Source organism: Schistocerca serialis, chromosome 3 (assembly GCF_023864345.2).
Source record: "Schistocerca serialis cubense isolate TAMUIC-IGC-003099 chromosome 3, iqSchSeri2.2, whole genome shotgun sequence".
NCBI classification, from domain to species: Eukaryota; Metazoa; Arthropoda; class Insecta; order Orthoptera; family Acrididae; genus Schistocerca; species Schistocerca serialis.
In genome coordinates this window covers 114,817,810-114,842,736 of record NC_064640.1, presented here as the reverse complement: position 1 = coordinate 114,842,736, position 24,927 = coordinate 114,817,810, and the positions used below count along the sequence as shown (strand labels likewise).

At 42.8% G+C, this 24,927-nt stretch overlaps 1 protein-coding gene across 2 annotated transcripts in view; it reads left to right on the top strand.

Moving 5' to 3' along the window:
- LOC126469803 (MAM and LDL-receptor class A domain-containing protein 1-like) overlaps positions 1 to 24,927 on the top strand; it is a 1,070,274-nt gene that overhangs the window by 694,353 nt on the left and 350,994 nt on the right. For both annotated transcript variants that reach the window (XM_050097061.1, XM_050097062.1), the window contains exon 6: positions 3,867 to 4,003. In XM_050097061.1, the coding sequence (XP_049953018.1) occupies positions 3,867 to 4,003 (137 nt within the window). The remainder of the gene's footprint in view (positions 1 to 3,866; positions 4,004 to 24,927) is intronic.

Genomic DNA, 24,927 nt, shown 5'->3' with positions numbered 1-24,927 from the left:
GGGGGGAACTGCACGGGGCGTGACAAGGCGCCCTAGAGCGCGTGACTACCCCGCGCGGCTGAAGTTTTCGCTCTGCAGCGAGTGTGCGCTGATATGAAACTTCCTGACAGATTAAAAACTGTGTGCCGGGCCGAGACTCGAACTCTGGACCTTTGACTTTCGCGGGAAAGTGCTCTACAGGCTGAGCTACGCAAGAACGACTCACGACATCCCTGTAGAACGCCTTCCCTCGAAAGGCAAAGGTCTCGAGTTGGAGTCTCGGTCCGGCACACAGTTTTAATCTGCCAGGAAGTTTCGTTATACAGGATATTGGTGTGTCATCTACATAATAACACAGGCATTATAAATATGTCCAATTATTTAAGATGTGTGCAGGAAAACCTATGACACTTGAAATTAGTAGAAACTCGGACAGTATGTAAATCCCGATTAAGAAACAACTTCAAAGAGATATAGAAGAGGTGGATAGGTTAGAGGAGGAGAAATAGAATGGTAAAATTCGAAGCTATGATGGAGAGGAGAAAGAAAGAGATGAGAGGGGCACAACAATGGTGGCTATACCGTCCCTAATATGTAAGTCTTGAGTTCCCTCTTGAATGTTGAGTGGTTCTGGATAAGACGCAGATCACAGGGGAGCGCGTTCCATAGTCGTATGGCTGAGATGGAGAATGACACGGAGAAAGATTTTGTTATGTAAAGGTACAGCCAAGATGCTAGACGTATCCGATCTGGTATTGCGGTTGTGGAATGATGATAGGTGTTTAATGTGAGAAGATAAGTATTGGGGGCACCTGTGGCTAAGAAATCGATGAAGTAAGCACATCGTGTGGAGATCGCGTGACTTATGTGGGCGTATCCAACCTAGCTGGGAGTATGAAGGACTGATAAGATCATACAACCGTATATTGCAAACGTATCTAACGCAAGCATTCATCACTAGCTCGAGGCATCTCGAATTTTCTATTTGTGCCGTGTTGAACTACATCACAGTAGTAAAGATTAGGCAAGACTAGTGTTTGGACTAATTTTTGTTTAACATGGGTTCGAAATATTTTTCTAAATTTTTGAATTGCATGTAGGGAGGAGAGCGATTTCCGGCAAGCTGTGACTGTTTGTTCTTCCCAGTTTAGGAGTTCATCCAAGATTATTCCAAGGTCTTTTACTGTTTTCTGGTATGTTAGTTGGGTACCATTGAGGAGTATTTGAGGGACTGTTTCGTGAAAGTACCGGCTGATTAACTTTGGATGAGATATAAGTATGACCTGGGATTTCTTGGGGTTTAGTTTCAGACCTATGTTCTGTGCCCATCAAGAAACAGAGCAAAGATCTGCGTTCATACTCGCTACTGCGTCAGCAATGTTCTTGGGGCTTGCACTTATGTACAGTTGGATGTCGTCGGCATATAGATGGTAGTTGCAGGAGTGAATCACTGAAGAAATGTCATTAATGTACAGTGAGAAGAGTAATGGACCAAGGACGGAGCCTTGGGGAACTCCAGAGCGCACGTTTTTCCATGATGACTTTTCCGACCCACAAATGACTTGTTGACTTCTGTTTTTGAGGTAGCTGTCGAACCAGTGTATTGCGCTGTTTGAGAAATTCAGCTGCTTCATTTTAGTTAGTAATATATCAAAGTCAACTGTGTGAAAAGCCTTGCTAAAGTCAAGCAGTGTTAGGATGGAAGCTTCACGTCTGTCCTTAGCATGATTAATGTCATCAGTTACTTTGATTAATGCAGTTGCTGTACTATGGTGCTTTCGAAACCCTAACTGATATTTGTCGTGGATGCTATGAGTTTTGAGGTAATCCGTCAGCTGTTCATGGACGATGTATTCTAGGGCTTTAGATATTGCAGGTAGTATGCTGATCGGCCTGTAGTCACCTGGCGACTTAGGGTTGTCAGTCTTGGGTATAGGTTGAATTAAACTTTGCTTCCACTCAGTAGGATGTGTACTACTGACAAGAGACAGGTTGAAGATGTCTGTGATAATTGGAGTAATAGTGTCTACGACGTTCTTAATCATGCCAATGCAAACTTCATCATTTCCTACTGCCTCGGAAGAGATTCTCATAATTGCCTTGTGTACTGTGCCGGTAGTGACATGTTTTAGGAAAAACTTGTCTCTCGAGCGATTGATATCTTGGGGCTGGTAATTTGTCGCTGCGTGGCAGTTTACAGCTGTTGAGAAGAAATCGTTTAATTCTTCTGCAGATGCTTGACAAACAGCGTCAGATCTTCGCTTCCCTATACCGAAACTGCGCAGCTTTTTCCACAGTGCAGCAGGTTTTGATATGCCGCATACGACAGAGCGGGCATGTCTGATTTTGGCATTCCTCACGCTTTGCTTGGTTCTATTTCGTAGTTTCCTATAAGCTTCGTACGCCTCGGGAGTTGGGTTACGCTTGAAGGCCCTATGTGCAGCATCACGTTTATTCATTAACTGGCGCAATGCAGTGGTGAGCCACGGAGCGGGAGCTCTCTTTACCTTGACAGTGCGTTGAGGAGCATGTTTATCATACAGTGAAATAATTTTGCGACATAATTCCCGAATTTTTCCGTCTAAAGTCGGTTCATTGCTTATATCATGCCAAGGTATTCTGAGCAATCCTTTTGAAGAGCGTCATGGGTAACATTTTTTAGGTTTCTGTAGGTTACCAGGTGAGATTTTTCTTTGGTAGTATGCACTGAGTAATTTAAGAATATCACGTCATGAGCAGACAGTCCCGGAGCGGATGTCTGATTGGCGCGAATTATTTTATCTGGTCGCTTTGTTGCTATTATATCTATGAGTGTATGGCTGTGTGGCGTGTGATGAGTTGGGTCCAGTGGTGTTAAACTCATATCATAGGAGTGGAACAGTCTCCTTAGTTTTTCTGCAGAGGGAGATTTTAACTGTAAGACTTATTGTCCAGCCCTAATGTCAACATTTCGGCTATGTGCTCGTCTTTCAGAGTGATAATGCACGAGCACACGCCGTCGTCCAGGAAGCCACATCATCCAGAGCATTGCCTCTGCAGCTACTGAAAAGGATGAAGTTCCTCTGTAGGAACATTATGTCAGTCGGGCCTCTCCACAAATATCCCTCCTATGATGTTACTCCTACTGTACAGCCGTCTGTATCGTTGAGGCACACAATTCACATCACTGAATGGAAGTTAACTGTTCTTGGAGATCAGGTCTCTAGATATGAATATGTATGGCAGGTGATCGATGGTTCTGGATGAAGAGGCTATACTGAAATAAAGTGAATAGCTCCCAAGAGAGAGGAATTCAGAACTGCACGATATCACAATCAATGACTGAAACAACAACATTTCAGATTTAGGACAAGTGTTTTTGAAATCAGCTTAATTATTATACACCAATGGTATGGATTCTCGTGGGACTAATTCAAGAACGCGCAAAGAAAGGTCAGAGGATCCAAAATAGAAACATTACGGCTGTCAGCACAGCCAGACAGTAAATTGCCACTGGGTCTTCGGGAAACTTTATACTCCACTGCTGCAAGCGAAATAGTTTTGTGTCCTGATAGAAGCTTTCAGCTCTCTTATTGGTTTTTCTTTAATTTCCAAAGAGATTAATTCGTGATATGGACAACCAGTTCGTACTATGAAGACAACAACAACAACAGGCAACAACGCGGAACGTCTTGCTTTTTACCCAGACCTCCAGTCATTAGTTTCTAAGCAGAAGGTGGTTTCATTATGCCAAAAATAGTCTGCTTTGTCTTGCTCTAGCTTCGTTACTAATAACTTTGTCGCTTCTGTGATCCTGTCTTTAGTAGCTCGGTTAACAGTATCCTAAGGCTGTTGAGAATGATTTCTACAAATACAGATTAATGAGATATTACTTCTGTCTTTTGCAGGATCTCTTAAAATCTACGTGAAGCCCCAGAGTCGACCGTTTAAGGACTTGACGCCATCGTTCCTGAAATATGGGAACCAGGGCGCGCGGTGGATTCAAGGGATAATATCCCTCACCTCAATCAATGATACGTTCCAGGTAAATTGTTACATTCATAATTTCATGTTGCTTCATTATCTGCTTTCATATTCTACCATCTCAAACTTAAATGACATGTCAAGCTACTGAAACAGTATTTATCGCCTCTCTCTCTCTCTCTCTCTCTCGTTCTTAACTGTAATTAGTGATATAGGTGTCATACCATCACTGAATCCGACACAAATCCAAGTTGTTACAAATATTTATAGTATAGACGCACAATTAAAATGTGTGTAGCTGAAGTGATTACGTATGTATTTTACCAGTTGAGAACGTATGTTTCTGTCTATGCTCAAAATTCATATAAACTGAGGATTCGAAAAGTCTGTAAATAGTGCTTATCGTGTTAGACTGTGCGAAGTCCGTAGTAGCTATAGTATCCTACTAATCAATTAGTAAGGAGAAGACCTACATTTAATTTAGTCGATATTGAACTCATTAGCGCCACATAATTATAATCAAGATGGGAGTAGGATTAGAGATGAAACAATAGGGACCGCCAGAAGAAACTATCCTGTATTTCGTCTGTGATGATTTCAACAAATCACAAGAAAACGAGGATGGTTGGACAGCTTCGAATTCCGAGCTTCTTGAATAATCCAGTGCAAGTATTTTCTCCGTCTGTGACCTCACTTTCTTAAATATATGGATCAGGCAAGTGTTTGTTATTGTATGGTTGTATAATGAATTTCCCTTGCTCTCATGTGTCCATGATCCGCGATAGTCATTATCATATACACTGAAGCGCCAAAGAAACTGGTATACGCATGCGTTTTCAGAAAAGAGATATGTAAACAGGCAGAATGTGACGCTGAAGTCGGCAACGCCTATATAAGACAACAAGTGTCTGGCGCAGTTGTCAAAACGGTTATTGCTGCTACAATGGCAGGTTACCAAGATTTAAGTGAGTTTGAACGTGGTGTTATAGTCGGCTCACGAGCGATGGTCGAGCGAGAGGCGTGCCGAGCTAGTCCGCACAACTGCGAGAAGCACTGTGTCCGGGTTTCGCAGTGGTTAATCCAACTGTCTGTTAAGCAGAAGACTCTGCTTTCGAATCCCAGTCCGCCACACATTTTCACTCACCGCTGTTATGCCGCACAAAGTCCTGATTCGGTTGATATCAATAGTCCCTTCCCTTTCCTTTCCTTTCTCTTCCTTCCTCAGAGGAATAATCGCGATATTCCTAAGTAATTTTGGAAAACTACGGGAAGCCCCAATCTGGATGGCCAGAAAGGAATCTGAACCGCATCCAAATGAGGGTACAACGTGTTAACCACCGCACCACCTCGCACGTTTCCTAAACGAGTCACGACCATCACAGGGGGAACCTAATAGCTACTGAGTAACTTATTTTGTCCAAGTCTGCTGCTTTCATCCCAAAACTTCTTCTGTGTATTAGAGAGGTGACGTTTATGGTGCTGATCCTTCCGCTAGATGTTTGGCGGCTATCACGTTAAGGTGCACTGACTGGTAGGGTAAGGTGGATTTAAGATATCAACATTATCCGTGCGCTTTCACAACTAAGATGTCAAACATGCCTGTAATTACAAAGTATTGCCTGTAATTACCAACTAATTATCAATTTTGAAAGTACTACGCTTCTCACCAGTGAAAAACTATCTTATTTGCTGATTTAGTCTATATCATTCAGCGGATAACCACATCATGCCTAGCTTAGCGTTTTAAAGTACTTGTTTAGTGGTAATTACAGTATGTGTAAGTGAGACTGGAGTTGCTAGGCTGCCCTTGGCTACCGTATTAATGGTAAGTGCTACTCTGTTGGCGTTAGGGTACTCGCAGAATGTTGACCACAATGCAGGGTCTATTGGCATGCTGTCCGTTATGATGACGAACGAGTCGTCACCAATGTTGACTGATGGCCAATACTAAAGAGAAACATATAAATCATAGCAGTTTTGTCAGTATCAAATGGTTCAAATGGCTCTGAGCACTATGGGACTCAACTGCTGAGGTCATTAGTCCCCTAGAACTTAGAACTAGTTAAACCTAACTAACCTAAGGACATCACAAACATCCATGCCCGAGGCAGGATTCGAACCTGCGACCGCAGCGGTCTTGCGGTTCCAGACTCCAGCGCCTTTAACCGCACGGCCACTTCGGCCGGCTTTGTCAGTATCGTCGATAAGGCGCTGGCTGAATGGTCTGGATCTGCAAAGACTAAAATAATTAGAAGTCGTTGTTAAAAAATAATATATATTGTACGAGGGTCACTTCAAAAGAAATGCACACTATTTTTTTTTTTTCAATCCGTCTTTTATTCTACATGTTTGAACGTTTGAACGTTGTAGATACATCCTTTAGGAACAATATTTTCATTTCTCCACATGATTTCCATCGCTCTCAACTGCATTACGCCGTCTTGGAACCAGCGCCTGTATACCCGCACGGTAAAATTATGGACCAAAATTATGGAGCCACTGTTTGGCAGCGTGCACAAGGGAGTCATCACCTCCAAACCTTGTTCCACGAAGAGAGTCTTTCAGTTTCCCAAAGAGGTGATAGTCATATGGAGCCAGGTCAGGACTGTAAGGCAGGTGTTTCAGTGTTCTTGTGTTTCTTTGTGATCCACTGTCAACATCCTGGGAACCCACCTGACACAAACCTTTTTAACGCCAACACTTCCAGTATTCTGCAAACACTTCCTTCCCCTATCCCAACGTAGCGTGACAATTCGTTCACTGTCAGCAGTCACCAATTCGTTAACTCTGTGCACATTGTCTGGAGTGTGTGCAGTATGAGACCTGCCGCTGCGAGGACAATCCTCAATATTGCCGTGCCCGCTTTCATCACACAACCTGCTTGCCCACCGACAAACTGTACTGCGATCGACAGCAGCATCTCCATACACCTTTTTCAACCTATTGTGGATGTTGCCCACCGTTTCGTTTACACAGCACAGGAATTCTATGACAGCACGTTGCTTCTGACGAATGTCAAGTGTAGCAGCCATCTTGAAGACATGCTGTGACAGCACCACTCACGGGAACAGGTTGAACTAAGTTTGAAAACAAGCGAGAAGGATATATCTACACACTGTAAAACTTTCACACATGCAGGATGACAACTGTATTTTTAAAAAGTAGTGTGAATTTCCTTTGGAGTGACCCTCGTACTTAGGTAGTGGTACAGGATTCTTCTTGGCTGCATACATATAATTGTAAACGGATACCTATTGAGGCCTCGCTTAGGCCATACGTTACTAAGCGCCTTCTTAGAGGTTGCCTGCTATCAGCTGAAGGCTATGCTGCTTTACTACTTGACGTCCCGAGCAAGATTGGACAAGACATCGCGGAGCGGCGCTGGTCGCGACTCGCGGGTCCACAAAAATACAAAATCAATCATAGTTATGCTATTTGTATTTAACAGTATTAGCATCACTCCCACCACGCTTTTAAAGTATTAAACTTTAAAAGCATGCTATGCATACTGCACTTTATTCAGGAAGGTTGTCGCATCGCAACCTTTCTTACGTCTTGCAGTCAACGCTGAAAGTTTGGTTTTGCTTTTTAGATAGATATAAAAGTATCTTGTCTGCGGGTCCCACAATGTTCGGCTACACTGTTCTCCTACACGAAGGTTTCTTTCAACATCTAGCTGTCAACACATGCTCCAGCGTCCCTTTTTGAGTTTCGAAAAGCTTTTGAGTGAGGCTTACATTGATGTCTTCTAAAAACACAATTTATATTTGGTATGTACATCGGCAGCTACATTTATACTCTGCAAATCACTGCGATGTGCATGGCTGAAGGTACGACCCACTGTACCAGTTACAGGGAGTTTTTTACGGTTCCATTCACGTATGGAGCACGGAAATAATTATTCTTTCCGTGTCACCGGGCGTGCTATAATTAATCTAATCTTGTCATTACGATCCTTACGAGAGCGATGTGGAGGGGATTGTAGTACAGCGATATTACAAATGATTGAAGCTATTTCACAGCTCTACAATAACTTTATTATTTGAGATATTTTTACAATGCTTTGCACACACATACAAAAACTTAAAAAGTTTTTTTAGGCATTCACAAATGTTCGATATGTGCCCCTTTAGTGATTCGGCAGACATCAAGCCTATAATCAAGTTCCTCCCACACTCGGCGCAGCATGTCCCCATCAATGAGTTCGAAAGCATCGTTGATGCGAGCTCGCAGTTCTGGCACGTTTCTTGGTAGAGGAGGTTTAAACACTGAATCTTTCACATAACCCCACAGAATGAAATCGCATGGGGTTAAGTCGGGAGAGCGTGGAGGCCATGACATGAATTGCTGATCATGATCTCCACCACGACCGATCCATCGGTTTTCCAATCTCCTGTTTAAGAAATGCCAAACATCATGATGGAAGTGCGGTGGAGCACCATCCTGTTGAAAGATGAAGTCGGCGCTGTCGGTCTCCAGTTGTGGCATGACCCAATTTTCCAGCATGTCCAGATACACGTGTCCTGTAACGTTTTTCTCGCAGAAGAAAAAGGGGCCGTAAACTTATAAACCTTGAGATTGCACAAAACACGTTTACTTTTGGTGACTTGCGAATTTGCTGCACGAATGCGTGAGGATTCTCTACCACCCAGATTCGCACATTGTGTCTGTTCACTTCACCATTAAGAAAAATTGTTGCTTCATCAATGAAAACAAGTTTCGCACTGAACGCATCCTCTTCCATGAGCTGTTGCAACCGCGCCGAAAATTCAAAGCATTTGACTTTGTCATCGGGTGTCAGGGCTTGAAGCAATTGTAAACGGTAAGGCTTCTGCATTAGCCTTTCCCGTAAGATTTTCCAAACCGTCGGCTGTGGTACGTTTAGCTCCCTGCTTGCTTTATTCGTCGACTTCCGCGGGCTACGCGTGAAACTTGCCCGCACGCGTTCAACCGTTTCTTCGCTCACTGCAGGCCGACCCGTTGATTTCCCCTTACAGAGGCATCCAGAAGCTTTAAACTGCGCATACCATCGCCGAATAGAGTAAGCAGTTGGTGGATCTTTGTTGAACTTCGTCCTGAAGTGTCGTTGCACTGTTATGACTGACTGATGTGAGTGCATTTCAAGCACGACATACAATTTCTCGGCTCCTGTCGCCATTTTGTCTCACTGCGCTCTCGAGCGCTCTGGCGGCAGAAACCTTAAGTGCGGCTTCAGCTGAACAAAACTTTATGAGTTTTTCTACGTATCTGTTGTGTGTTGTGACCATATGTCAATGAATGGAGCTACAGCGAATTTATGAAATCGCTTCAATCATTTGTAATAGCCCTGTATATTCCCAGGGTCATCATTTAAAGTCGGTTCTCGAAACTTTGCGACTGGATCGAACATTTCGTAACGGGCAGTACGGAGCACGTTATCGTTGGTGTAGGGTCATCTGCAGGCCCTCAAGTAATATCTGGCGTGCCCCAAGGCAGTTTCATAGGACCATTCATGATAATGGTATACACTAATGGCTTTGCGGATAGTATTGACGGCAACGTAATGGATTTCACACATGATACAGTTATCTGTGCAGAAATTCTATAGCGTTATAGCCCAAATTTTTCGGTTAGTTAATTAGCCCATTATTTTTCTTTGGACAAAGAGTATCTGCAACTGACAGTTATACTTTCATTGAAGCATAGAACCAGTTGCACCAAAATTTCTCCAAGATTGGTTTCGGCAGATAGGCCATTTGCAGGTGGTCACAACTGGACAACAGGAGACGGTCTGTCAGTGCAGTAGACGCAGTTGCTAATGCGTTCCACTTAACAGAAGGACACCCTTTGTTCAGCTGTGAACACTGAAATCGCCAGAAGGCATAAATTCGGCGCTTGGGAGAGAAGCAACACAAGGTGTCAGGAACAGGAAGGTGCTGTTCTATAAGTCTGCAGATGTGTTGTGTTAGAACAAATTAAAAAGCCTTTCTGAACATGGAAGTAAGTGTAACAGGTCGGTACAATGATTATTCACTGCATGGTTTGCTCGCTTCATGAAATACACTCCTGGAAATTGAAATAAGAACACCGTGAATTCATTGTCCCAGGAAGGGGAAACTTTATTGACACATTCCTGGGGTCAGATACATCACATGATCACACTGACAGAACCACAGGCACATAGACACAGGCAACAGAGCATGCACAATGTCGGCACTAGTACAGTGTATATCCACCTTTCGCAGCAATGCAGGCTGCTATTCTCCCATGGAGACGATCGTAGAGATGCTGGATGTAGTCCTGTGGAACGGCTTGCCATGCCATTTCCACCTGGCGCCTCAGTTGGACCAGCGTTCGTGCTGGACGTGCAGACCGCGTGAGACGACGCTTCATCCAGTCCCAAACATGCTCAATGGGGGACAGATCTGGAGATCTTGCTGGCCAGGGTAGTTGACTTACACCTTCTAGAGCACGTTGGGTGGCACGGGATACATGCGGACGTGCATTGTCCTGTTGGAACAGCAAGTTCCCATGCCGGTCTAGGAATGGTAGAACGATGGGTTCGATGACGGTTTGGATGTACCGTGCACTATTCAGTGCCCCCTCGACGATCACCAGTGGTGTACGGCCAGTGTAGGAGATCGCTCCCCACACCATGATGCCGGGTGTTGGCCCTGTGTGCCTCGGTCGTATGCAGTCCTGATTGTGGCGCTCACCTGCACGGCGCCAAACACGCATACGACCATCATTGGCACCAAGGCAGAAGCGACTCTCATCGCTGAAGACGACACGTCTCCATTCGTCCCTCCATTCACGCCTGTCGTGACACCACTGGAGGCGGGCTGCACGATGTTGGGGCGTGAGGGGAAGACGGCCTAACGGTGTGCGGGACCATAGCCCAGCTTCATGGAGACGGTTGCGAATGGTCCTCGCCGATACCCCGGGAGCAACAGTGTCCCTAATTTGCTGGGAAGTGGCGGTGCGATCCCCTACGGCACTGCGTAGGATCCTACGGTCTTGGCGTGCATCCGTGCGTCGCTGCGGTCCGGTCACAAGTCGACGGGCACGTGCACCTTCCGCCGACCACTGGCGACAACATCGATGTACTGTGGAGACCTCACGCCCCACGTGTTGAGCAATTCGGCGGTACGTCCACCCGGCCTCCCGTATGCCCACTATACGCCCTCGCTCAAAGTCCGTCAACTGCACATACGGTTCACGTCCACGCTGTCGCGGCATGCTACCAGTGTTAAAGACTGCGATGGAGCTCCGTATGCCACGGCAAACTGGCTGACACTGACGGCGGCGGTGCACAAATGCTGCGCAGCTAGCGCCATTCGACGGCCAACACCGCGGTTCCTGGTGTGTCCGCTGTGCCGTGCGTGTGATCATTGCTTGTACAGCCCTCTCGCAGTGTCCAGAGCAAGTATGGTGGGTCTGACACACCGGTGTCAATGTGTTCTTTTTTCCATTTCCAGGAGTGTAGGAGTATTTTGAAGGCTATCCAGAGTTCGGGTAAAGATTTTACGGTTATGCTAGAGCTGGTAAAAACGAAAATGGCCTCCCTTTAAAGTTACAATATGTAACTGAGTGGTGACGAGGCGCTGTACTGTGTTTCTGACAAGTGTTGTTTTAGTTTGTTAAGATGTAATGGGTGTGTTCACTCATTTTGTGTTGCTGTATTAGAGATGGGATGGGAGTGAGTACTGGGGTGGTTTTATTGGTATGTTCGTGGTCTACAGACTGATCGAAGTGTGGATCAATGGGATCAGTGATGATATAATCTAGGTGTGGGGCAATAAGACTGGTTTAGGGGGTTTTCAGGTAGCGGTAATATGTCTCCAGACCACCGTGTCATTCTCTGCTCCGCAGTGTCATGCGGATGTGATACGGATGGGCCCTTGCCACTAGTTTCATCAGGAAAAGATTCTTAGCAGTACTAGTAATCGAACCCGGGTCCTCCGCATGACATTCATTTGCGCTGACCACTCAGCTAGGAACCGGATCCCGTTGTTATGAAGGAGAGGATACTGTGATGGGGTATTAGAAGCGGTGAGGTGGTGGACTGCTTTCCATTATTTTGTTGAGTTTATGGGAATTGTCGAGTTTATGGGAACTTTTAAACGTATCTACCACCAGTCACAGAGTTTATGGCGTGTAGAAGGTAACGGATGTGCCGCTTTAGTTAACGGTGATGTGTAAGAGTATTCCACTCCCTGATGTGAAGGAAGGGTCCGTAAAGACGACGGCATTCTCTTAGGAGGAGCAGCGCATGTCGAGTGACTGTGGTCTGTAAGGGATAAATTGTGCTTGTGAAGGTTAATATGGCTAGTGACAACAGATCATCAAGGTAGAATGCGGCGAAGCCCATATGGAATTTGGGGGCTACAGCGGTATATGCAGCCCATTCTTCAGCCAAATTGGTTAAAATGCAACAAATTCAAATAACGCACACTCTCAAAAAAATAAAAAAACGACGCACCACGAAAGAATTATCCGAACAGGACGGAGATGGGTGGATGTGATGTACATGTACAGAGAGACAAATGATTACAATTTTAGAAAAGTTCGATAATTTATTCAAGAGAAAGAGCATCACCAATTGAGCAAACCAAAAAGGTGTAGGTCCACTTCTTGTCCTTATGCAAGGAGTTGTTCAGCTTGGCATTGACCGAGGTATTGGGATATCATACCATATTCTGTCCAATTGCCGACATACATTGTCGAAACCCCGAGATGGTTAGAGGACCCTCCTCATAATGCTCCAAACGTTCTGAGTTGGGGAGAGATCCGGTGACCTTGCTGGCCAAGGTAGGGTTTGGCAAGTACGAAGACAAGCAGTAGTAACTCTCGCCGTGTGCGGGCGGGAATTATCTTGCTGAAATGTAAGCCCAGGATTGATTGCCACGATGGAGAACTAAACGGGGCGTAGAATATTGTCGACGTACCACTGTGCTATAAGAACGTCGCGGATGAAAACCAAAGGGATGTTGCCATAAAAAGAAATGGCGCCTCATACAGTCACTCCAGGTTGTCGCGCCAAGCGGTGACAGTCAGGCTGGTATCCCATCGTTGTCCAGGGCGTCTGAAGACACGTCTTCGCTGGTCATCATGGCTCAGTTCGAAGCTGGACTCATTACTGAAGACAATTCTGCTCTTGTAGATAAGATTTCAGGCCAGAGACGTGTCTGGAGGCGCCCCGAACAGTTGAAGTTTCTTTGGACGAGGGTATTAAGTGTGTGTAGTTGTAGAATAGGTTGGACGTGTCGATTAAGGCACGACTGCATACCAGGAATAAGAAGGGAAGCACTGGGGTTGTTGGTGCCGAGTTTTCAGATAGTGTAGTATATACGAAGGTGTCAAATTTAACAAAGTAAAGGTAGGTGGACAAAGTTCCGTATTCTGGCCTCGGACGGGCCAATCGCATCCTCTGTCAGTGGCTTCATAGGACGCTGTATGGAGCGGCATGCGGTAAGCACGCCACCTTCCGGGTCGCTGTCGGGATATTTGGCCTTAGAACCGCTACTTCAAAATCGTTCAAATGGCTCTGAGCACTATGGGACTTAACATCTGAGGTCATCAGTCCCCTAGAACTTAGAACTACTTAAACCTAACCTAACCTAAGGACATCACACACATCCATGCCCGAAGCAGGATTCGAACCTGCGACCGTAGCAGTCGCGCGGCTTCGGACTGAAGCGCCTAGAACCGCTCGGCCACTTCGCCGGCAACTGGTTGTCCATATCACGAATTAATCTAAGCCGCTACTGATCGGTTGAGTAGCGCCTCACTTCGCCTCACGAGGCTGAGTGCGCCCTGCACCAGTCCTCCCACAGAGTAAAAATCCCTGGCAGTACCGAGAATCGAACTCCGGTCCTTTGCTTGACAGTCAGCCGTGCTGACCAGTCAACTGAAGACGCGGACAGTTTAATAGCGGGGGTGGGAAATTAGACGAGATGGTAAACGATCCATACCGGAGGAATAAACGTATGCAGAAGGAAGGGTTGAATCCATGATGCTCAATTGTGCCGATGGAGTGATACAACTGTGGTGGAGCGAATATCTTAGCAGAACTGACGTGTGAGAGAATAGTTGCGATCTAGGTTTCGTAGGTGTTAAATATAGTAGAGGTATTCAGTTCCCATATTAGCCAGTTAGTAGTTTTAACTGTATATGAGGAGGAGCATGCGATCGGGGATTTTCGGGATAGTTTGGTTGTTTTCAACACTGTTATAGAGCTCGTAATTGCTTTTGCCGGGCCGGCCGGAGTGGCCGTGCGGTTCTAGGCGCTACAGTCTGAAGCCGAGCGACCGCTACGGTCGCAGGTTCGAATCCTGCCTCGGGCATGGATGTGTGTGACGTCCTTAGGTTAGTTAGGTTTAATTAATTCTAAATTCTAGGCGACTGATGACCTCAGAAGTTAAGTCGCATAGTGCTCAGAGCCATTTTTTTGCTTTTGGCGGCGCTAACACGGTAACGGTTTGGAGACCACGTGAAACCGTCGCGTTCGCTTCACTGTATTCACCTGATGCAAATACTGTCGTTAAGTTCGAACTCTTTCTTGATGTGGTTGGATAATTGTAAAACCAGCACCATGTTTATGCTTCGGGAGTACCCACAGCGGTTACAGGCTGACTCCAGAACTAGCTCCCCCTTGACGTCGTCAGTTTGCAGGCGGAATATAACTGGTATATAAGAGATACCTCGCGTGCTGACGAGCTGCCAGACAAAAATGATGAAACAATATCCCTCACCGGTCTCATTGGTTGTTCAGAGCACCCTGAGGCCTTTTACATTTTTCAGTGAACCTCGAAATCTCTGCGACGAAATTTTGTTTCTTTTATCATCGGAGAGAAACTGATTTGTAATTGCAGTTGGCGGACTTCTACTGTATTTGCTGGTTGTTATGTGCAGAGGCAATGCACCTAACAAGTTCTTTGATTTTTTCTACATAAAAATAACGACGCCTTGTACTTAATGTAACCATCAAGTTCGTTAAACTTAAGGTAGCCAGTGTATACCTAGACGTGACAGACTCATACGTAATTTAAACCAGTTAGAATGACAAGAATAACTGTATTTATTACTGATGATTCACAAACACATGAGTTTTCATGTAGTTCAAATGATATTGTTATTTAGGTCTGCTTGACTCGTTTAATTTGTAGGTGTCATGTGTTTTTCGATTTTATGGGGGGAAATAATGTTGTGCCATGTTAGACAAAGCCCAAATTAAAAAAAGTAATTGCAATTTGTTAAGTTACGATTTTTCGTGCAACAGATAAATTAAAGCTGATTGCTTTTCTTTTATGTGTGTATATCCGTAACCATTTTCCACGCAAAAATGAGAACACGGATTTTCTTGAATTACAGAGCCAACTACCAAGAATCAAAACAAATGTTTAAGACAAAATGTACGTAGTTTTTTATGTATAATTGGATTGTGCAATAAAAAAATGGGGGTTCCCATTTGAAATTTTTAAGTTCCCTCCTACCCCAACCCCAGGGGCTGGGGTGGCGGGCTAATTTTAGCACCAGCAGATGTCCACCTCGAAAATAATCAACTTTGGATTATACACATTTTTTCGTGTGAAGCATTTTCATCGAGTTATTCTGGCTTGTCAACTTAAAATTTACACCCTGTATATTTAGGACCATTATGATCGGATATGGCTACCACTACATGTCACCCTTATCTTTGTCGCTATAAACCATGACACAATATGGCTGCTGGATGTTTTTCCAAGGCAACCTTATCTTAGTATAATTTATGACCAAATAAGGCCTCCACAATTAAAATGAAGACCCCTGCCCACCCCCATGTCCAAAAGAGTTGTTCCAATTTCTGTGGCACTGTAGTTCTCTATCCCAGCACTTATCCATATTGTCCGGGTCAGCTAACCATCAGATGGGCTCGGCACTGATACTCTGTACACAATTGTGAAAGTTCGCTCATCATGAAAGAGCGTCAGCAGACATCTGCCACGTCCAGGCAGAATAAAATATTGACTCACATTGTCGAATGTAAGTATTATCAACCCTTTCCTCTCTCTCTCACTGCTCATTATTATTCAGTAATGACCAGTGCCTCAGTTTATTATTATTATTTCTCCCTCAGTGCAACAGCACCCTTATGTCTTGGAGCAGAAACCAGCATTACCTGATACATTCGAGTACGACACTCATCTGTCCCCAGATATTTAGTTTCCAATATGTTCACTACCGCTCATCCAGCCACAGCTAAGTGAATTCAGCTTACTGCTCTTCACCACTGCTTACCTACTAACTGCAAGCAGATTTAAGCATGTAAACGTAGGAATAGCACCGGATAATGGCTGCCAAATAATAACAGACATTATAAAATTTCAGCACAACACTAAAGTGAAGTTTACAAAGAGGAAGTGGGACCTTCTATGTAACATGACAGAATACATCAAGAATTTGATGATTACAAAGTATTACCCCTCTTGTCCTCCTCCAGACATCTCCATCTTTACCAAGAAGACGCCTATCGTCAACAATTATGGAGCTCCGACACTGAAATTGACATCTGGAAACTCTCCACACTGCATTTATTTAAGTCATTCAAGTGTTTCCAATTTGCATGCTCTATACAGTTCATGATGAGCTGGAACAGACAGGCTGAACCAGTGGCAACCATAACTCATAGGACTATTCAGTGATTTTCTATGTGCACAAGCATAATGTGCATGCGAAGGACTTGGATCAACGTATAAATTCACGTATTCATGCAATACCAAAGTCTACTACTATTCATCTATAGGTTTTAAATCCACACAAGTAGAATTTACACGTGGAATACCTAAGTATATTGTAGCTCCTATCAGTTTGAATTCAATACAAATGAATTTAAGGCATGTAAAAATAATTATTCACAAAATATTCCTGTGGATAATGACTCTGTACAATTAATAATAATTGTAACAAAAATAATGTAATAACATAATGAGATTTCATGCGAAATTCTTTTATTTCTGCCCCACAGTATCCTGCCCATTTTTTCTTCTAATGTGATTTACATCTACATAGTTACTCTGTAATTCACACTTAAGTGCCTGGCAGAGAGTTCATCGAAACATGTTCATGCTACTTCTCTACCATTCCACCCTCGAATGGTGCGGGGGAATAGGAACACCTGAATCTTTCCGTTCGAACTCTGATTTCTCTTATTTTATTATGATGATCATTTCTCCCTATGTAGGTGGGTGTCAACAAAATATTTTCGCATTCGGAAGAGAAAGTTGGTGATTGAAATTTCGTAAATAGATCTCGCCGCAAAGAAAACCGCCTTTGTTTCAGTGACTGCCACCCCAACTCGCGTATCATATCAGTGACACTCTCACCCCTATTGCGCGATAACACGAAACGAGCTGCCCTTCTTTGCACTTTTTCGATGTCCTCCGTCAATCATACCTGGTAAGGATCCCACAGAGCGCAGCAATATTCCAGCAGAGGACGGACAAGTGTAATGTAGGCTGTCTCTTTAGTGGGTCTGTCGCATCTTCTAAGTCTTCTGGCACAAACTGCAGTCTTTGTTTCGCCTTCCCCACAATATTATCTATGTGGTCTTTCCAATTTAAGTTGCTCGTAATTGTAATTCCTAGGTATTTAGTCGAATTGACAGCCCTTAGATTTGTGCGATTTATCATATACCCAAAATTTATCAGATTTCTTTTAGTACCCGTGTGGATGACCCCGCACTTTTCTTTGTTTAGTGCCATTTGCCACTTTTCGCTATATACAGATCATTTTGTAATTGGAATTGATCGTCTGATGGTTTTTCTAGACGGTAAATTACAGCATGATCTGCAAACAATCTAAGGGGGCTGCTCAGATTATCGCCTAGATCATTTATGTAAATCAGGAACAGCAGAGGGCCTATGACACTACCTTGCGGAACGCCAGATATCATTTCTGTTCTACTCGATGATTTACCGCCTATCACTACGAACTGTGACCTCTCTGAGAAGAAATCACGAATCCAGTCACACAACTGAGACGATACTCCATATGCACGCAATTTGATTAATAGTCGCTTGTGAGGAACGGTATCAAAAGCCTTCTGGAAATCTAGGAACATGAAATCGATCTGAGATCCCTTGTCGACGGCACTCATTACTTCATGGGAATAAAGGGTGCACAAGAACGATATTTTCTGAATCCGTGTTGGTTATGTTTCAATAAGTCATTTTGTTCAAGGTGATTCATAATGTTCGAGTACAGTATATGCTCCAAAATCCTACTGAAAATTGAGGTCGGTGATATGGGTCTGTAATTCAATGGGTTACTCCTATTTCCTTTCTCGAATATTGGTGTGATCTGTGCTACTTTCCAGTCTTTAGGAACGGACCTTTCGTCAAGTCAGCGGTTGTATATGATTGCTAAGAAAGGAGCTACTGTGTCTGCATACTCTGAAAGGAACCTGATTGGTATACGATCTGGACCGGAAGACTTGCCTTTCTTAAGTGATTTGAGTTGTTTCGCAACACCTAAGATATCTATTTTTATGTCACTCATGCTAACAGCTCTTCTGGAATATTTACTTTGTCTTCTTTCGTGAAGGAATTACGGAAAACTGTATTTAGTAACTCCGCTTTAGTGGCACCATCATCGGTAACATTTCTATCGCTATCGCCGACTGACGGTATTGACTGTTTCTTTGCCACTGGTGTACTTTACATATGACCAGAATCTCTTTGGGTTTTCTACCGTATTTGGGACAATGTTTAATTGTGGAAACTATTAAAAGCATCCCGCATTGAATTCCGCACTAAATTTCGAGCTTCCATGAAACTTAACCAATCCTGGGGATTTTGCGTTTTTCTGAATTTGGCATGCTTTTTCGTTGCTTCTGCAACAGTGTTCTGACGTGTTTTGTGTACCCTGGTGGATCAGTCCCTTCTCTTATTAACTTATGCGGTATGAATCTATCTATTGCTGTCGATACTGTTTCTTTGAATTTGAGCCATATCTGGTATACATTTCCACAATTAGCTTGGAAGGAACGGAGACTCTCTCTTAGGACGGCACTAAGCGAATTTTTATCTGCTGTTTTAAATCGATATATTTTGCGTTTATTTTTAGTGGTTTTGGTTGATATGGTTTTGAGCCTCGCTACAATGACCTTGTGTTAACTAATCCGTGTATTCGTCATGACGCTCTCCATTAGATCAGGATTATTTGTGACTAAGAGATCAAGCGTGTTTTCGCAACCATTTACAATTCGTGTGGGCTCATGAGCTAATTGTTCAAAGTAATTCTCAGATAAAGCATTTAGTACAATTTCGTATCTGTCTACCACCGGCTTTGAACATGCATTTTTGCCAACAAATCGAGAGATTTAAAAGTGTATGAAGGTGGGCAGTCACTGTAGCTCCGTCAGTAACGTCATTCCAAAAGTTTATAAACAAAATAAAGTACCGTCATTACGGCCGTACCCCACAACTAGCTAAGTTATTATAACTACATGTTTGTGTAAGAATTTTTGAAGAAGGAAAAACACACGTAATCCACTGAAAAATATCTTGTTCCCTTTTATACCCCTCGCAGCTCAATGTAACAGGAGGAGGTCCATCAGTTTCACATTCTCCGTCAAATTATAACGTTTATAATAATAATGATACTTAGAAATGAGGGCATCGCTTTGAAACACTTGAGATAATTTGGTAAAGCTGTGTGAAACATTAGATAGAAAAGGAATCAGTTGCCTAGGAAACGAATAGCAGCCAATTGGCTTCTACTTATTATAATCTTCTGTAAGATCCTTATAAATTTCAAGAAGCAGCTTATACACATTTTTAGATTTAAGCCACTCAAACGAGTAATAAGCATTAATACTCTCCTCATGGAATTCATGGTCTTACAGCTGCAGCGTCTCGACGTATTGAGGAACAATTCGTTCCAGAATAATTAGGACAAGTGGGCTTAGTAGATATTGCGAAAACATCATCGTCTTGTAGTAACTATTCTCTTTCAGTCGTGACTTAATTAATGCCTGCAAAGTACTGAAAGATACTTAAGTGTTCAGAGCCCACAGTGTATACCCTTACCATCACTTAAATTAACAACTAATACTATCGCTCTCCGTTTATCAGATTTGGCGCCAAGAACCATATCCTTATTCACTTTTCAACAGCTGCTGTCGTGACAGCACAAGCAATAGTGATGAACTGGCTGTAGAGTCCAGTGTATGCCTCTTTATACGCAAAGGAGAGACGGTGCAACTGTAAATATTTGTACTTTAAAGTTACGTACACTGCTGCAAATTTTAAATACTAACAAGACCTGAAAAATCGTTCTCACAGTCTCAGAAGGTCAGCATATCAACACATGCAGCTGCAACGCAGCTCCCCTCCACAATGAAGTCGTCATTTTAGCGTTAGTGATGATGAAGATGGTAGCAGAATGTAGTCGTATATATGTGTAACTCATTTTCGGTATGTTTTTTCGTACAGGGGAGACAAAGCCATCAAACTGCCTGATGTGAAAGCAGTTCTGTAATTCAACATACAGTTTAAACAGCAGTGACAAAAAAAACATTAGTTTAGGAATGGTGTCAGATCGTGATTTCCTGCGAGTGGTGGATTTCGTAAACCCTCAGCGGGACGTCTTATGAATGATTAAACTTGTTAATGAGGTAGAGTGCACTCATTTGCAAGAACAAACGTTTAATTAACTAATACACAACATAACATGTTCCAGACAAACGACTAAGCTGGTTGCCGTATATGTAGAGATTCTATGAGTGATGGAGCGTCCCAAACTACGCATCCATCAGCAGAAATCACCTCTCAAATTTGTGAAACATGTACAAATCAGGCACGCCAGATTTGGGCACAGAACTATCTTCTTATTTACGTATGTTGATATATTCGAATACAATGGTGTGTAAAACCCAAGGATGAAAGTAACTTTCTCATGATCTGTCACAGGGAATTACTTTTTAGAAAATAGTGTAGCAATATGTAACTGTATCGGTATATTGCATACTATGGACAATTCGCACTAGTGTCATGTATTCGTTCTGAGGGGATGATGTACATGCCAAAGATCACTTTGTACATTGACTCAAAAACTGAAGCATTCATCACAAGATTAATGGAACTGGGTAGTATTATCAAGGCAATAGCTATAAAAGGTGAGATATATGAATCTCAGACGGAACTCCTGAAAAATGAATCCACTGACTTGGAGCTGAGCCAGAAGAGTTAAGAAAAAGAAACACCCATCACCATCACTACTCCAAGAGTATATAAGTTGTACAATATCTCAAAACTGTTGGGTATGCAACACCATTTGACAAAACGAAAATTTATGAAGGCATGTATGGCTATTCCCAGAAATTACGATTGCTAAAATAAGGACAGTTTGAATGAGATCTCTCTCTCTCTCTCTCTCTCTCAGAAACATTTAAATCTGTAACTGGAAGTGTCAAACAGCTAAGATGGATGGAGGTTAGAAAAAAGAAGAAGAACAAGAAGAAGACGGACATACTATTAGCGATTTTATGAACAATCATAGGGGGTTTAAGGAGATAGATTGAACATACAGGGTCAGCAGGGAACAACTGTATATGCCTGGTATGCAACCTAGAACTTTAATCAAGCTTGCAATGCAGATTAGGAATAGAGAATTAGGAAGAACATCTTATTTAGTGGATATAACATTCTTAAAGTATTAAAAGCCAGAAAAGAATTTTCCAAAAGTGCTACAAACATATGCTGAAATACTTGTGAATGTCTAATGTACATAGGAAAGACAGCACCCCAAAGAGACAAACAAAAGCCTGAACAGCAGGAAATACAAAAATATTATTAAGAACATATTATCTGGAAGACATAGCGCTGGCAAAGGTATCGACATTCAGTACAAAAACTGATAATTCCACCTCTGCAATAAGTATATATTAATGATCCCAACGAAATAGTAAAACGGTTACAACTACTCACTGCACATAAGCTGGTACTGGGAATATGGCTCATATGAATTAAATCAGTCATTTCAGAGCTTCGATAAACACATATTATTGAGTAGTAATTACAGACACAGTAGCTCAAGAATTCCAGACATGATACCAAATTGCTATGTATGTCACGCTAACTATTAGGATATTCCATGTTTCCCCCCATGAAAGGTCGTACATCATAATTCTCTGCCACATCTCTGAAATCACTAAATCCGATGATTTTACCATCAGACAGACATGGAAACCCTCCGATATGTAGAGACTGTTGCATGGCATATCCATATAAATTTACATCCATGTATAAGGTTAACTCAAATCCCCGGATGTTTTGTTGCACTTTTCACCATTTCACGTGTTATTCGCTTTGGTGTGCCTATGGACAGTTTCCAAAGTACCCCGAAGATCCCGCAGCTGACAAACAACAGCATGTCGATACTAATAAAGATTTTTTGTCTATTTCTTTGATTTTGAGCGCTCTATGCCATGAAAGCCCGCTTGCAGTGTAATAGAAAGTAGGATCCAGCTTGTATGTTTCTACGCATACACTCCAGTATTTCTCGAAAATGTGTGCAAGTAAGCGTATATTCGTGTCCATATAAAGCTTTGCATGTGCCCTGAATCCCTTATGTTGAACTGCTGCCAAACACTTACTGAGTGCCCGGATTCTGCATCTGCTATGGTACTGCCTTTAAGAATACTGAAAAATGCATTTATGTTGGACAGTGTGGTTTCGTTGAGTTTCTACATCAAATCCACATGTTCATATAAGAAGACCCCTTTCCTTTTCACGAGATGAAGCATGATTTCAGCAAGTTTCTGAAGGGACACATGCATAAATCATAGCAAGTCCAGGAAGCGCATCGTAATGTTTTTGGTGAATCACTTGTAAAATGAAATATATTTTTCCCTACTCTTAGAAGGGACAGTAACAAAATCGTGACACAAACCAAAATTAGTGACGTGGTCTGGTAGCTGAGGTTTCATGCAGTCTGTGCTGCACCACAGAATTTGCCAGTTAGATGACAATGATCTCTAACTGGAGTTTCACCTATTTTATATAACGGCAGCCCACAAATATGTCAGTTAACTGCTTTCTTGTATAATGCTTCATTTTCCTGCTATTCAGTCATTCAAATACTGGTGTAATAAATCATATCGACTGTCTTTGCAAGTTGTTCAAGTTCATACAGCAACCATCCCACAGATCTCTTTTATATGATTCAAAATCATTTTGATTCGTGTCGTTTGTGCATAGAACTGATAGACCACCACAAATTGTACATGTCGTTCCGTGAGGGTGGTATGTGTCGCAGTGGGGACATCCTCACAGTGTGCCTCAGTAACTAGATGACAGTCAGTATAAATAACAAAGAAGACACGCTCCTGGTGGTGAAATGTCTTACATTTTTGGAACTTACTCGCCCCTCTAGGCATACACAAAAGTACCATGTCCTGTGTAGAGAAATACGGCAGATGGTTTGTTAATTACTTGCTAATATAAAATGATTTCAGGAACCAAGGACCGAATGTGTCATGCACCAGTATGTGTGTTTAATTGGCAGGAGTTTCTTTGACCCAACAGTAATGTTGTTTTCCCCCCTGCGAAAATAACAACGAATCTACATGGTTCAGCCACTGACTGGGGAAATTGGAGAAGTGAAGAGGACCAAAAACTTTATGCTGCCATGGCTTTCTTCATCCCAGCCGTAAACGTGAATAGATATACCACGATTCTGTCTCTCAAATTTAGGTATGTCCTGGGGTTTCACAGGGAAATTAATACCAATAATATCCATGAACATTATCTATTTGGTATTTGCTTATTCGTTGTCCATATTTCTTGTAATTCCTTTTGTAAGCCAGAAGCGACGAAACAACTCAAATGTCACCATCATTTTGGACGTTAATAATCTCCCGTTTTCTAGCTATATCCTTAGGAAGAGAGATACAGGAGGACCCATGCTTAATGCGTGAAAAACATGTCAGTGAAAAACCAAGCGAGGTATTCTGCTTAGAGTCTTCCTAGACCCTCTTTCCTCCATTTCGGAGATCTGGGCCTGTATGAGAACAAATGTGAAATAATTGAACCACCCAGCAACTGAGGTGCCACATGATATCACGCCATCCCCCCCCCCCCTATATGCACAATGGTTTGTTCTTCACCATCACCATTCTGTTTTTGGGGGATGCATGAGTTCACAGCATAGCACTGAACTACACATAAATGTGGGATACTGCGGACCATGTATGATTTTAGGAAGTTTCCTTTCCATAGTGGGTAAACACATGTTTAGGAAACTTATCGAATCTCGGCAGCTGACAGAAGAGATATCAATGTGTGCGTATAGGATCCTATACCATACGTGCATCTAATCACAGAGTTAATCAAAACTTGTCAACAGTACCTTGATTCTACCCGGACATGTATTTCTTCATTTCAAGCAAATCGATAGCCGTAAATGTATTTCTTACCCATCCTCCACACAGTTCCAGTCTCTGTACGCGCTGTTTCCATATTTTTGGAGCCCTGAAGAGAGACATTTGTGCCCATCGATTCGCTTCGGATGAAGAAGTGCATGCCTGGGTACATAGGCAACCACAAATGTTTTCTCTTGAAGACATTGACCATCTTGTCCCATAGTGGAGTAACTTTATTACCAGTTATAACGATTACCTTTGTAATAATGAACCGTTTACTTACTTTTTCCCATCTGTTTCATTTTCGTATGACTGCCCCTTATATTGTTATAGTAATACTTTTATGAATTATCACTTATGTATTCGTTACTCCACAACCAGAGTCAAACCCTGTCAACTCGTATCTGAGGGCATATTGTGTTCTGCGAAATATTCATTTCCATGAGTACTGGGTGTCTCATTGGGGACCTGGCCAGCCCTCAGTATTTCTAAACAAAAACAAAACCGACGGTATACAAGTATCGACTATAAGACTATAAATACACACACACACACACACACACACACACACACACACACACACACACATAGATAGATAGATA